General features: G+C 35.1%; 1 protein-coding gene and 1 non-coding gene across 4 annotated transcripts in view; one reads left to right on the top strand and one right to left on the bottom strand.

Annotated features, from left to right (window-relative positions):
• Positions 1 to 15,392, bottom strand: part of Avl9 (AVL9 cell migration associated) — a 52,318-nt gene that overhangs the window by 33,046 nt on the left and 3,880 nt on the right. For 2 of the 3 annotated variants that reach the window (XR_007109822.1, XM_047561289.1), the window contains exons 2-5: positions 7,597 to 7,717; positions 6,114 to 6,199; positions 2,716 to 2,787; positions 17 to 106 (exon numbers count right to left, since the gene is read on the bottom strand). Coding sequence is in view for 2 of the 3 variants with exons in the window: in XM_047561289.1 (XP_047417245.1) it covers positions 17 to 106; positions 2,716 to 2,787; positions 6,114 to 6,199; positions 7,597 to 7,717 (369 nt within the window). In the remaining variant the exon portion in view is untranslated. The remainder of the gene's footprint in view (positions 1 to 16; positions 107 to 2,715; positions 2,788 to 6,113; positions 6,200 to 7,596; positions 7,718 to 15,392) is intronic. The other variant, XM_047561290.1, reaches the window with a different exon arrangement.
• On the top strand, positions 8,586 to 8,659 carry Trnaw-cca (transfer RNA tryptophan (anticodon CCA)). Its single transcript has one exon. It is a non-coding gene; the product is annotated as a tRNA-Trp (tRNA).

The raw sequence follows: 15,392 nt of genomic DNA, 5'->3' as shown, positions 1-15,392 counted from the left end.
AAGGGCATAAGGTTACCTTTAGAATGGAAATTTGGGAAAAATCCTTTTCTTCAAAATACGCATGTGTGATGAGTTGAAGTTTCGCCTGAAGTAAGCCATAGAGGGGCTTAATATAAAAGAGAAATTACCGTTAGGTTGATAATAGTAAACAACAAAAAACAAACAAATGCCTATAACTTTTTAATCTGAAGAGAAGAGGGAAATGAAAGTCACTGTCAACTTCAGAGCCCTTACTATTTATTCATAGCTGGAAGCTATGATGTCACCTATTCTTGCTCTTTTGCTTCAGGTGAAGGTGTCTAATACCCTGGCAATAGGTGAGTTGGAGTGTGGGCTCAGACAGTGCGTAACTCTGGGCCCTCAACCTCTGCACACCTGTTTGCTGAGCTGAACATGGGCATGAAAAGACTACAACTTACGTGGTTGTTTGAAGGATTAAATAACAGATAAAACATTTAGTAGAATATCTGACACGTAGAAAGCACGCAACATTAGATTTAAAACACATTCTGAGGGCTGGAGTTGGTTCAGTGGTAGTGCACTAGCACTTAAGGCCCTGGGTTCGATCTTCAGTCCCACATAAAAATAAAATAAAGGTATTGTATCCACCTACAACTAAAAATTATATATATAAAAAGAATAAAAAAAACAAAATAAAAATAAACAAAACATATTCTCAAGTCAGCATAGCTCTGGTTAGTGCCTTGTGGCAACACTTAATCATCCTTGCCACAGTCTTGTTCTTCCATCTAGTTGAATATTCATCATTAAAGTTAAGTTCATTTCCCTTTTTTTGTCCTCTGAGAAAGTTTAGAACAACTCATCTGTCCTTTATCATAATATTCTTTCATATACTTGAACAAAGAAATAAAATTTTTATTTCTCCTACATAAGATCCTCTTTGCCATGGCCATCCTTTTAACCTCCTTTACTAGATGTTTTGTCATTCACATGTCCTTTTTTAGGATGCAGAGACTAATATATATTCTAATTAGCTACAACAAGTCATACTGGAATAGTTTCCCTGCAATACTCCTGTTAATGTGTCATTATTATCATTTTTTTATATACAGGCTACAGTTACTGTGAACAACCAGACTGAGTGAGGGAGCTCTTCAGATAAAATCCGTATCTGTTTTAGAGAGAGATAAAAATTGGATTTTCACCTTGATTTTATCAAAGTTCCATGTCTTATGAGAATTAGATAGTTTCTCTGAGATGTATTTACTTATAAATGAAAAAAGTAAATATACCTCAATGTTGTTATGCAGATAATAATGACAATTACATAGGTCACCCTTCTAGAAACTGTGTATAGGATAAGATTAGCAACCTACCAATTTTATGACATTTATGATATTGGGTCTTTTATAATCATTCCTTTTCCAGGAGACTATTCTTATCCTATATTTAAAATTATTATCTTAGAAGAAATATTCTCAAAAATCTTATTAAGGGGGCTGGGGTTGTGACTTAGTGGTAGAGTGCTTGCCTCCCATGCACAAGGCCCTGGGTTCAATCCCCAGCACACACACAAAAAAAAACACAGAATTATTATTATTCAGGTTTTTTTTTTTTTTTTAGGTTAGTAGTGAAAATCAAAATAAATTCTATCTCACAAAACAATTTACATTATGCAAAGACAACTTAAATTGCCTGTGCATACATGAAAGTAGACAACTGCAGAAGAAATAATTAAACAATACCTACATACATTATTTGGTGACTAGGCTAGTGAAATAAGTTTAATTTTGATTTAGGTTTACTATAGAAATGGCTGATATGATAATCATATAGCTCTAAAATAACTGATACACTGCAGATTTGGATTACCCACAAAGGGGATTTTGGGGACTATGTTTAATATGTACAATTAGACATTTGACTGTACTGAAGAGGTATGATTATCTCTTTAGTAATAGGAGTAAAATGATTTAATTGAGAGCTATGAAAGCCAAGAAATGTTAGGCATTTCTTTATAAAAAGTTAAAAGGTTTATACACTTGCATTTAATTAACTTGCACCCAAAAGACACACAATTTTAATGTATTATTATACTTACAATTTCACTGTCATTTTTTTTCCTCAAACATAAACTTTTTTTCTTTTTTTTTTTCAGGACTGGGCATTTAACCCAGGGGTGTTTAACCACTGAGTAATATCCCCAGTCACATTTATTTTTTATTTTGAGACAGGGCCTCACTAATTTGCTGAGGCTAGCCTTGAACTTGCAATGCTCCTTCCTCAGTCTCCCAAGTAACTGGGATTGTAGGCAAGAACCAGTGTGCCTGACTTTAAAGAGAAATTTAAGGCTAAAAATTTTCACTGCAATAGCCATGAACTTCTGAATCATCAATAAATCTTTGTAATTATATTTCAAATTTTAGTAAAATATTGTTCATCCAATGTCTTGGTATTAAAACGAAAATGAGTAAATGAAATCCATCAGTTATCTCATTTTCATCAAGTGTCAGCTTCCAAACTAACAACCTATTAGATCTCCTCCCTCTTACCTAGACTTACTCAGTAGAGGAACAAATGAAAGTAAAATTGCTGAAAGGCAAAAAGAGAAAATGCAAGAGCATAAATAAGAATCCCTAACTAATTTTAACAAATTATTGTTCTTATAAATCTCTTCTTACTCTAATAATGCCTTATTCATAAATAAATCTGCCATGTTTAACACACATGTAAACAAGTCACATGGTCTCTTACCAGCTTGCTTAGAACACAGACACTTTTCTGAACAGTTTCTCTGGTGATATCTGCTTGCCTTACTTTCAATGCCTATTATAAACAAATAGTCATTATCAGAAATATTTCATAGCAATATTTACAAAACATTTCTTTCAATATGACAATATTATTAAATAGAAGAAATCTCTTATATTTAAATTAAAAAACTTCTTTATTATAAATAAGAATCTCAGAAAATATTTATTGAATTAATAAATGTCAGCCTGGTCACTACGTACCAGAAGCTGTGACAGGCACTGGGAATATAAGAGAAGGGTTAATTCCTATTCTTAAGCAATGTATAGGGTGATGGAGATTATGTACAACTCACCACACCCAAATCAACCAATCAATGCAATCCAACCACTACTGATTCTGATTTTAAAATGGGCCACGCTTTCAGAGGATTGTTTCTGGTAAGATGGGGCTAGTTTAAGAGATGACAAAAACAGACTGCTTATTCTTCCAGAGATGGAAGAACTAAAAGCAATTTTGTTAAGTTAGTTATTATGGAGAACCTGGGGTCTGTTCTGGCAGACTTGATTATAGCCCAGCATTAAGCATAACTCATTCCTTAGTAATGATGATCATGTGAGATTTCCATAGTTTTCTCCCGGTAGAAACAAGTCTTGATTTCATCAACTTTAGGTAAGGCTGTGAGGGAAATAAGGACTGTTTGGCCTCTAGGGTGCTGCCTGGTTCTTGATCTGTCCAGAGGATTAAGGGACCTCTGTGTCTTAAAGTGACTGGTGATTAGTCATTACAGTAGGTCAACAATAGATGTCTTTTCTCTTGAATGGATTCATTTATTATGTCCTACCTTGAAAGGGAATTAAAGTCTTTGTTCTAGGTTCTAAGTCCTTCTGCTATATGGCTTATCTATGCCAGATGAGGCTAGAAATGAGTAACTCTAATATACTCTGAAGTGGATCAGATTTTAGGGCTAGGGGAAAGAGGCAGTATTTAAAACCTGTGCAGAGTATCAGAAATGAGGTTAATGACATGAACAATGAAGAACTTGGAAGAAATAATTTTAGTAGTACTTACATGACCTATGGAAGACAAGAGGAAATGAATTAATTTCTGAGATTGGGCAGCAGTTCTATTCATCTCACATATGTAAGGGTAACAATATGTGAAAAAATCAAATACACAAAGTTACTGGGCGAGTTTTTTGTGGGGTAGGCCCAAGATGGCTATAGTTATGCTTCCTGAGACTTCGGGCTAGCTATGTTTTTAGTATGTAGTCCACGTCATAAACACACTGATTCAGCATATGTACTCAAGGTCATAAATATCTGCTTGTGAGCATGTACCTGATATGCAACCTGTTGGCACTGTGCCTTCTTTGGTTTACATAGAGTAAATATGCCAATGGAAAGACTCAGGGGACAAGGGGTACTGTCACTCCAAATAAAACATATGTACTATTCCAACCATGCCTTGCATCTTCTTTCACCTGCTGTGATCCTGAATCTGCTTCCCAGGACCTGAGCCCCAGAAGGACACTCTTAGCTCAGGTTTCTTTTATCTTTAGATCTATTTTATTTCCCCAATTTTATTGAGGTATAACTGACAAAGAATGTATGTATTTAAGGTATACTTCATAACTGGGTGTGTTCTATATTCCAGGCCCTGGGTGTGGAGGATTATTTCGTGATAGTTAACTACTTCTGGTATCTTGAAATTTACACCTGTAGTTTACTTACAAATGGTTCAGCAAAGAAATTCACACACACAGATCAAATATGGCAGAACATCAAGAACTGCTGAATCTATGTGGTGGGTATATAGGTGTTCACTGCACCTTTTTAAAATTTATTTGCATGTATGGAATTTTCATTATAAAAAGTTGGGAGAAAATTTAAAAATATTTACTAAGTTAATTATTCACCTGAGATATCTTTACAACCTTTGTAATTGCTCCCAGTGATTCTAATTCAGTCATAGAAACGAACAAAAAAAAAAAAACCAACCAAAAAAACAAAACAAAAAAACACCTCCAGGTAATTGTGGTTAAAAATCATTGTTCCAGTGGAGAGGTTTTGAATCTTGATTACACATTAGAACCACCTGGGGAGCTTTTAAACTGCTTGATGTCCAGAACATTAGATCAAAATCTCTGGGGTTGGATTCAGTTGGCTCTGATTTATAGTCAAGGCTAAGAACTACTCACTACTTTAAAGCATCAATGACCTCATGAGAAGAAAAGAGAGTTTTATTCATAAAGTTTTATTCCTATCACAAAAGTGCAGACTACGAGCACTGTGAAAATGTAGGGTACCCATCTTAGTTTATTTGAATTGATTAATTAGAGATATTAGTGTAAATCAGGCAGTAAGCTGGCAGTCAGTTTAAGAGTAATCAACATTTTAGTTACAGATAATTGTGAGCACTTGGAAATCACTATTAAGTATATTGCCCTACTTCTAAAATGTTGTCTGAAAAGTCCATTACCAGCACATTTTTATAAGTTATATACTGTTAAATAAAACTCTAAGAGGCCGCTTAATTTGGATTGCACTCTTATACTAGAGTCAACAGACTAAACTAACAGAACTCAGTAACTGAAACTTGGTTAATTGCAGGAGACACCTGCCCATGAGTAATTTAAGCTGTTATCAACTTCACTTGTTTCAATGCCTCACTTCAATTTTTCTAAAAATGCTTTCTGATCATGTTGTTGGTTACATTCTCAGAAACTGCTCTGGTTCTAGGAGCTGCCCAGTTTGTTAACTTTAATTTTTTTTCTTAAATAAACTCTCTTAAATTTAAATGGCCTAACAGTACTGCTATGATTTGGATAAATATTCCCCAAAGGCCCAGGTATGAAAGGCTTGGTCACCAGCCTGTGGTCTAACTGGGAAGTGATGGAACCTTTACAGCACTTCAAAGGCAAATGAATCATTTGGATATTACTATATAAAAACAATGTACAAAATGTGCAATTATATAATCATAGACACCAATGTCAATTTATAAACATTAATGTGAATAAATTGGTAATATAAGAATAGTTATAATTTGCTTATAAAAATCTAAAATGAAGTTGGGTGTGATGGCACATGCCTGTAATCCCAGCTACTTGGGAGACTGAGGCAGGATGATCACAAGTTCAAGGGAAGGTTGGGCATCTTAGCAAGACTTTGCCTCAAAAAGGGCTGGGGTGTAGCTCATTAGCAGAGTGCTTGCCTAGCCTGTGGTAGCCCTAGGTTTAATCACCAGTAGCACAAAACCAAAACCAAAAATCAATAAAAACCTAAAATGACATCATGGGCATCATATGAAAAATAAAGATGTGTTTCCTTCACAAATAAACATTTAAGAATGAATTTTTCGAGTTTTTTTCTGTTGTTGCTCACCATTAACTATCATACCTTGGCTTCAATTTGTCGATAGCAAGAAATACCATATACAGTGGCTCCATTTCCATTTCTGGGTGGTAAGTGAAAAAACACAGTATCTAAGAGATACACAGAAAAATGTAAATACCAAGGCAAATCACTCTTATTAATAAATAATAGATTTTGAAATTATCTCATTAACTTGCAAATGAAGATGTATGAAGGAACCATGTCACACTTATTTTCAGCATCACAATCAATGGTTTCTTGAAATTTCTCTGAATGCTTTCTAGCATATGCTCATCACAAAAAAACCAAGAGGCTGAATTATAATACATCAAATACTACAATTACAGAACATACTTTATATAAAGAGAACTGGCCCAGACAAAAACAAGAGAGTCATAAAAAACCAGTGGCAACACTGAATCTTGAATGGATGAAGAAATCTGGGGGACAGCTGGGGAAAATGGAAGACAGACTGAATGTTACATGGTACTATGAAATTACTGTTAAATCTCTTAGCTGTGGTAATGGTATTAGAAGTTATGCTGGGGAATGATCTTATTCTTCAGAGATGCATGCTTAAGTATTTAGAGGTGAAGTGTCTGCATTGTTTCCAGCTGACTTTAAAACAGTACAGAAAAAAACTGTACACATACACAAATAAAATTTTTGCAGAATATTCACTATAATTTTAACTTTTCTGTATGTTTGAAAACTTTCATAATAAAAAATTACGTAGAAAAAAGATTTCTGAGGTTATAAATCCTGTGTTTAAATCCTATGCTTAAATGCATAGTAACAGTTGGTTCATTTCATAAGGAAATTATTAAATATTGTATTAAGAAAACAGGTAATCAAGTTTAATGTGGTATTTTCCTGCATCTCTAACACCATAGTAAAATGTAGTCCTTTCTTAAATCTGGCAAAGACCTCATTTATGGAGTAGGAGATTCAGTAAGCATTTCAAAGCACTGCTTCCTTTGAGGATGTGAGCATGCTCTGCATGTGAGCAAGTAACCTTGCAAGCAGAGACCTGTGACAGCTCCAGAGCTGGAGAAACAAGCTCAGGTGTTTCAAGGTGGCCACTGGAGTAATAAGCTAGTAAGGTCTGAAGCTACAGACCCAAATAGTGTTCAGCTGACTACTGCTACTTTTTTTTTTTTTTTTTTTTTTTTTTTTTTGTCTCTGAGAGGAGTCTTAATAAGGTGTAATTGTAGGGAGTGCTTCCAGTAGCAGCTGTCCTGCTTTGCTAATCACTTATTTAGTTAGGGCTCCTGGCAGAAAGGTGGCAAAGGATCACAGGCCATGGCCAATGGTATGCTTGGCACTCTCTGAATGTTCTCTAGTGCATGACTAATCATCTCCAAACAGCATGTAAATATTTTATAAATAATCATATCAGGTCAAAAGACTTTCATTCACCAAAGTATTTAGAATCTTTAAGATGTTTGGGCCAATTTTTTAAAAAACAGCACCTACTAATTGCTCCACTCACTGTCTTTTCACATACCTTCCTGGTAATTGTGTGCGCCATCTGGTAAGGCAAGGAAGGGCAAATACTTCCATTCTTCAGGTAAAGTGTGGCTGTCATGTCCATCTCCTGGAATCAGGGGCGGGTAAGAGAATTCAACCTAAAATAGTAAGGAATGTTAGCTAAAAGGTGATTGATCAAAAGGGAGCATCTTATCCTGACAGGCAAAAACACTTTTAAACCCCAACGGACACTAGCTGGGGTAAGCCATGTTCACTGATGATATCTGTCATTATTATCAATCCTATGGCATAGAAGAGGAAAAAGGAAAGAAGGAAAGATTTGCAGGCCTTTCCCCTTTTCTGATTGAAGGGCTCTAGTTGGAACGCAACAGGCTATCTATTCATAAAATTGCTGTAAGTAAAAGTGCAGACACTACATATAGTCCAAGAATTTTGTGAGTAAAATTAAGGCTGTTCTTGGACTTAGAGTGTTTATAACATGGTTTCTTTGGGAAAGTGTGTTCAGAATTTCAAACAGCCAGCTTTTGGAACACAACTCATTCATAGATTGCAGTCTGCCTACACTGTGTTGGCAGTGTTCTAGAATTCTTGTCTCCCAGTGATTTGCTATCAACATGCTAGTTGAGTTCAAAACAGTTAATAGAAACTCCCTTCTATTTCTATATATACACAAAACAATTACAATGACTATACAGTACTATTTCATTAGTCAATATTCTATTGTTGAATATACATATATATATTTTGTAGTGGGTCGATTGAACCCAGGGGCATTTAACAACTGAGCCACCTCCTCAGCCCTTTTCTGTATTTTATTTAGAGACAAGGTCTTCTTGCTAAGTTGCTGAGGCTGGTTTTGAGCTTGTGATCCTCCTACCTCAGCCTCCCAAGCTGCTGGGAATTACAGGTGTGTGCCACTGTGCCTGGCTATTTTCTGGGTTTTTAAAAATATCCTTATATCAATAAATAAAGAAGGTGATCTTAAAGAAAAAAAAAAATTGGGCTGGGGATATAGCTCAGTTGGTAGAGTGTTTGCCTCCAATGCACAAGGCCCTGGGTTCAATCCCCAGCACCACACACACAAAAAAAAAGAATAAAAAAATTATGAACTTCAATGTTTATAATGTTCAAGTATGATATAATAATATATTTATTTTAAAGTGGATTTTTTATTTTATTTAGTTTTGTATGTGGTGCTGAGGATTGAATCCAGTGCCTCACACGTGCTAGGCAAGTGCTGGGATTTGTAACTGGCATCTGAACTGAGGGCAGTCTTGTCAAACTGAGTCCTTAAGATTGTGGAATTTGATTCTGAGTAGTTAATGTCAGAACAGGATTGAGTTCTAAGAATCTGAGATCAAACATGAGAAAAAATAATCAGCTATTTCCAAATTGATGGTATCTTTAAATCTTAAATTGTATATATTTCATGTTTTGAATACTAATCACTCTACATGTCTCTTTCTTATATGGTCAAACAAATCTAACCAGATGCATAATTCATGGCACAGAAGCTTAAGAGGAATTCTCTTGGAAGTTACCTGAGATTATAAATATACTCAGTTGTATCAAAATGAAATTTAAACAATAATGCTAATTAAATCAACCACTACCACAGAAAGTGAAGGTAGGAATGGTGGTCTGCCTCACTGCCTAACTCTAAGGGGAAATCAGTATCACCACAGTTTAAACCCTTGGCTCTCCCTGAAGTTGTGTTACAGAGTGTACACAACTATACACAGCAGCACTACATATATATGAAAAATACAGACAAAACCCAACATTAAACTCCGTAGAGAGTAAGAAACATTTAGACTATTATCCAAATTAAGTAGCATAAGTTCATGGTCCAAAATCTAAGTCAAGTTTGGGGGTCAAAGGTGCTGTCTTATAATGAATACCATTGTGAAAGAGGAATGAATGCCCCCACAAAGGACAATGATGCTATTAAACAAACTTCAAGTATCTCTATTTATGTAACCTATATTCATGTAGCATGTCTACCTCGATTCCAGTCATTTTACAAATTCACATGATTACAAATGGAGAAGAGGAGGGAAAAAGAAGACAATGGCTAACTTCTAAAAAGTGAAACCTGAATAAAGATGCTCTAATCACCAAGAATAAAAAGGTAATTTTTAAAAAAATGCTAAATGAACACGCAATAAAGGATGACCTACGTTTGTCCTGCAGGAATGGAAAAAATCACCATGCGACCCTTTTCATAGTTTACACATCAAGTTAGCAGCCATTTATTTACTTAGTCCTCAGGAAAAAAGACTGAGAAAACAACAAATAAAAACTACAAAATATAGCTCAGTTGTAGAGTGCTTGCCTCACAAGCACAAGGCCCTGGGTTCAATTCCCAAACGCAAAACAAAACAACAAAATCAAAACAATAACATTGTATCCTAGTGTGAACTTTGGGTACTTCAGAAGTACCTTTTGTTCACTTTTAACCATGTAACATCCATTCCACTCTCAGCACCACACAAGTAGAAGCCAAGGAGGACCAACTATTAGCTCACAAATTAAGTCTGCCCTTGGAGTCTACAATCATGGATACACTACGGCTTACAGAGGAGAGGGCTTCCGGGTTATTTCTACTAGCTGTTCTGCCTTTTTGCTCCCCTTCTAGGCACCGCAAAAATTTTATTGTCACTCAGAAGTAGAAGTGTTTCCTTTATAACAGTTTAGGTACCAAAGTCAAGGCTTTGCCAAGATGTTCTCCACTTAACAAACAAAAAAATGACCTAGGGATGTGGTAGAGTGCTTGCCTAATATTTGTGAGGCCCTGGGTCCAATCCCCAGCAACCACAAAACAAAACAAAACGATAACATGTTATTATTTTTAAGACGGGTCGAAGAAAACACTATCCTGGAAGTCAGACAAGTTTTCTTTCAGTTATGTTCTCTTCAAAAGCTTTTGAAAAGTCAATACTATAAAATAATTGGCATTTTTCTTCACTCTATTATGCAGTTGGCAACAAATCACTGTATTGTCAATGGTTGATTTTTAAAACAGCTTGTGCTTAACACTCCTATATCTCAGCATGATGTAGTGTTTCACAGATTCACCAGTGCCCAAGAGACCCAGAAAAATAAAGTGCACACTGTAGAAGTAAAATGATACTCCTAAGATTTACCGGTCAAAGGAAGTTTGTTTCTAGATTAATGGAAACAAGAATCTTAAAGCATTTGCTTTTAGGGTTTAAGTATTTTAAATAAAAGGCTGTTACTATTTTTTTCCCCCTAGAATTAAAGAGTCATTTTACTATCCTGTTAATACAGTTTGATTTGTATTTCAGACAAATAATTCCCAGTAATACCAGGTTAGTTTTTGGAGAGCTACTTTTATGTGAAGTTAGACAGCTTCAAATGTTTGAGCTCTTATTTAAAAGTAAAAAATGCCCAATGCCCTGACCAAGATTATAATCCTAGTTACTTGTGAGACTGAGGCAGAGGATCAAAAGTTCTAGGCAAGCCTGGGAAACTTAGTGAGACCCTATCTCAAAAAAAAAAAAAAAAAAAAAAAAAAAGTGAAAAATAGTGGCCAGACAAGGTGTTGGTACATGCTTGTAATCCCAGTGATTTGGCAGACTGAGGCAGGAGGATCCTAGGTTTGAGGATAGTCTCAGCAATTTATTGAGACCCAATCTCACAATTCAAAAAAAAAAAAGGAGGGTGGAGGTTGGGAATGTTGCTCAGTGGTAGAGCACTCCTGAATTCAATTCCCAGTACTAGAAAAAAAAAAAAATTATGAAGGATCTTAAATTTATTTGGCTCATTAGAACTTTTTAAAAAACATATATATTGTTTAGTTGTAGGTAGACACAATACCTTTATTTTTATGTGGTGCTGGGGATGGAACCCACGGCCTCACAGGTGCTCTACCACTGAGCCACAACCCCAGCCACCTCATTAGAATCTTTTACGTTGATGAAATCTAGACCTCCTGAACGCCTAGGTTGCAAGAAAAAGAAACATTTGGTCATGTAGCACAAATGTGTACAACCATGTGGAGAAAATCCCAGTTTTTTCTTACAGAGGTTTTGATGATTTATGTATTCATAGGCAAACACTCCATCAAGACACACAACCTTCATCATCCCAGAATGTACCCCTATTCAGACTCTTACAGTCAAACATCAGTTCTGCCTGTCCTTAAACTGAAAAGCGTGTTTCTGAATGTAGCCTCTGGTGATGGGTATTCCATAAAATTTGCTCATTTCATGAAAGAATCAAGGAAATGGAGGGAATTTTAGCAATCATCTATTTTAGAACTCTCATTTTACTGTTAAACTGAAGTCCATAAACATAAACAACTTTCCCCAGCTTATCCAGTTAATAATCATTCAGGCCAAACTGAATCTTGGTTCTCTAGATTCTGGCATATACTTTGCAGCTGATGACGTAGAGTAGTTAACAGATTTAAAAGCTGAAAGTACAAAGGATATTAAGAATACTGTACATAAAGCTCTTCCATCAGAGGAGAAAGAAGGATTAAGGTGGAATCATAGGAGATGGTACAAATGAAAAATTATTTATTTTCAGCTTTTCAAAAATATAAACAAAGATGATATTGAAGCTACCAAAACCATTTTTCTTGCAGGAAAAAAATTAACTGGAGGGAGGAGGTGGGTAGGGGGAAGCGTTGGAGACTGAATTAGAGTAAATTATATACAATACTTTGTGATTATGTCAAAATATATCCTAATGTTTTATATAACTAAAATGAATCAATAAAAAAATTAGTTAGGTCAGGAGTTGTGGCTCAGCGGTTGAGTGCTTGCCTAGCACTGGTAAAGCACTGGGCTCAATTCCTAGCACCACATAAAAAAATAAGTAAAATAAAGGTATTGTGTCCATGTACAATTAAAAAATTTAAAGAAATTAATTAGGATCTTCCTAAAATTATTTAAATCAATTTATTTGAATGAATTTTAGCAATCTTTTATACATTTATTTATAAGAAGGCTTTCGGCTTCCTTTTTATAAAACCTAGGACAGTTTTTTTTTTTTTTTTTTTTTTTTGGTGGCACTGGTGATTGAACCCAGGGGCACTCTATCACTGAGCTACATCCCCAATACTTTTATATTTTTTTGAGACAAGGTCTTGCTTAGTTACTGAGGCAGGCCTTGAACTTTCAATCCTCTTGCCTCAGGCTCCCCAGTAGCTGGGATTACAGGCATGTGCCATAGCTCCCGGCAGAACCTGTCTTTGATCTGATGGCATTTTAAGCAAATTTAACAGGACCAGTCTTACTCAGAAGTATTACGTAGGTAAGTAGACTCCTATCCCTACATGTGCCATTCCTAGCAGACCAGGGGGCTTTCTGCAGTCTTCCCTCATTAGCAAAATCTACACTTAATCAAGGATCTGAAGCACATTAACAACATGAAGAAGGTTTCCCATGGTGTGTAAGATTTTATAAGCAATCAAAGACTTAGACAAAGAAAGAAACTTAGGCACTTTCCAGAGAGCTGGAATTACAAGAGGACAAAGGAATCTTCCTGCTATTTCTAAATTTCCATTTTAAAACTTGACACCCAGTCTGCTTAGCGAGCCACAATGCCAAAGCTGGAATGAAAACCATTCCAACATTCTAAATGTTAATGTTGCAGCTGAATGAAAACCATCCCAATGTTCTAAATGTTAATGTTGGAGCCCTGCAAGGTCAGAGATTTTCATCATTTCAGCATAAACAAAAAGCATGGCCAAAATTAGGGAAAACACTCCACTAAAATATTAAAAAGTTTAAGAAACGAAAGTGCAATGGAGGTCCAGAAAATGCAATAATCTTTCAGGACAAAGTTTCTCTAAAGCTAGTAATTTAAAAGAATTTTAAAATGCTATTCTTCTCTAATCTTCCAAAGTTTTGTTCTTTCTGTTCAAAGTCCTACACACTTCAACAAGAATCACAAACAATAACTCTTGAATGTTTTATCACTGTCACCACAGGACTCTGTCAAGAGCAGGTGCTGAGACAACAGGTTTTTCTGAGAGCCATCTGTTACCAAAATCTGAATGGGTCAGAGCTTGAGTACAGCCACATCACCCTAACATAAACCAACCCTCCTAATGGCAATCCACCCCTGACTGTTCACTGCCACATTCTGCTATCCATGAAGACTTTCCAGGTCTACTCAGATCAATAGGAAACTATGCTGTTCACTTCACTACTTCTGGTTGCTTTATGCATTGTTGCAACTACTGCTAATATTTGTTCCAGTTTTTATAATTTTGCTTTTCTTAGAAGTACAGTGTCATAAAATTTTTGTCAAAAATGAAAGCTGCTAGCTATGTATACAAAACCATTAACGCTATCGGGAAAGAGGTTAAAAAAAAATCAAATAATGCCAACATTTTATGACATCAATTTGAAAAAAAAAAAAACTGTTTCCTATTGAGTATTTTTAAAAGTTTCAACCTATCTATGAAGGAACTAAAAAATTTACCTGATAAATATTTGATTACATTACTTAGCAAAAAATAATGCTAATCTGATAAACATAGTTTATGTACTGGAACAAATAAAACTCTGGAACAACCTATAAGAAGCAAATTTACTATAAAGAAGGTGCACATAAATCATTTTATGCCCAAGAATCCAATTTCAGGTAAGTTTTTAAGGAAGAGTCTTTTGCTAAATGGCTAAATTAAAAAAAAATTTTTTCAGATAAAAGTTGGAATTCATAAATATTTCAAAATCATCTTTATGTTGTAGATTTTTTAAAAATGTTGTATTTTTATACATGTATATTTTATTTATTTATTTTAATGGGGTGCTAAGGATCAAACCCAGTGTCTCATATGTGCTATGCTTCATGCCTGCTACGTAAGCCCTCTACCACCAGGCTACAACCGCAACACCTGCAGTAGTATTTTAAATCATGTAAAATGTCCTAAATGTTAAGTATATCAATAAACTACAAAAATTACTGCTACAAACCAGCATGTCATCTACAGAATTCAACCTCACAAATTATCCCCAAGAGTTAAAAAAAAAAAAAAAAGACCAAGAGAAAATTAATACACATTTATATTAATTTAAATGAAGGAATTTTTTCATTTAAAATACAACTGAAGGGGTTGGGGATGTAGCTCAGTGGTAGAGTGCTTGCCTAGTACCTATAAGGCACTGGGTCTGATCCCTAGCACCACATAAAAATAAATAAACAAAATAAAGGTATTGTTGGGACCGGGGTTGTGGCTTAGTGATGGAGCACTTGCCTAGCACACGTGAGACACTGGGCTCAATTCTCAGCACCACATATAAATAAATAAAAGGTCCACTGATAACTAAAAATACATTTTAAAAAAGTCCATCTATAACTAAATATAAAAAAAAAAAATTGAAAACTTCAAAGGTGGAAAAAATTTCAAAAAAAATGAACAAACATTGTCTATAAGCCAAGTTACTAGGACTTCAATATAGCTTTATTTAAAAGATAGCTTTCACTTTGTGGTTCATTTGAAACAATAAAGTCATCATGCTTAACCAAGCAGACTGCTATAAAGCAGTATTTTTAAGTAAAGGTTTTACCTCAGTGTACTTGAATCTAAAAATTAAAATTAAAATAGGTATGGGAATTTTCCCTATGAATAATTTCAGTGCATGGAAAGAAGTGGCAATCAACCTGACCCACAGCAATTCTGAATAGTTGGAAGAGCAGGCTAACAAAGTACACTCAAGCAAGTTAAAACTATCTGAAGTCAGTTTCACAATCCAATGAGCCATGCCCTTTTAATTTTTTACACCTGGAAGCAGAAATCTTAAGATGGAGAATGAGGTAGCTAATTAATCCATT

Source organism: Sciurus carolinensis, chromosome 8 (assembly GCF_902686445.1).
Source record: "Sciurus carolinensis chromosome 8, mSciCar1.2, whole genome shotgun sequence".
Taxonomy (NCBI): Eukaryota; Metazoa; Chordata; class Mammalia; order Rodentia; family Sciuridae; genus Sciurus; species Sciurus carolinensis.
Note: the sequence above shows the minus strand (reverse complement) of the source record. Positions and strands in the feature narration are given on the sequence as shown.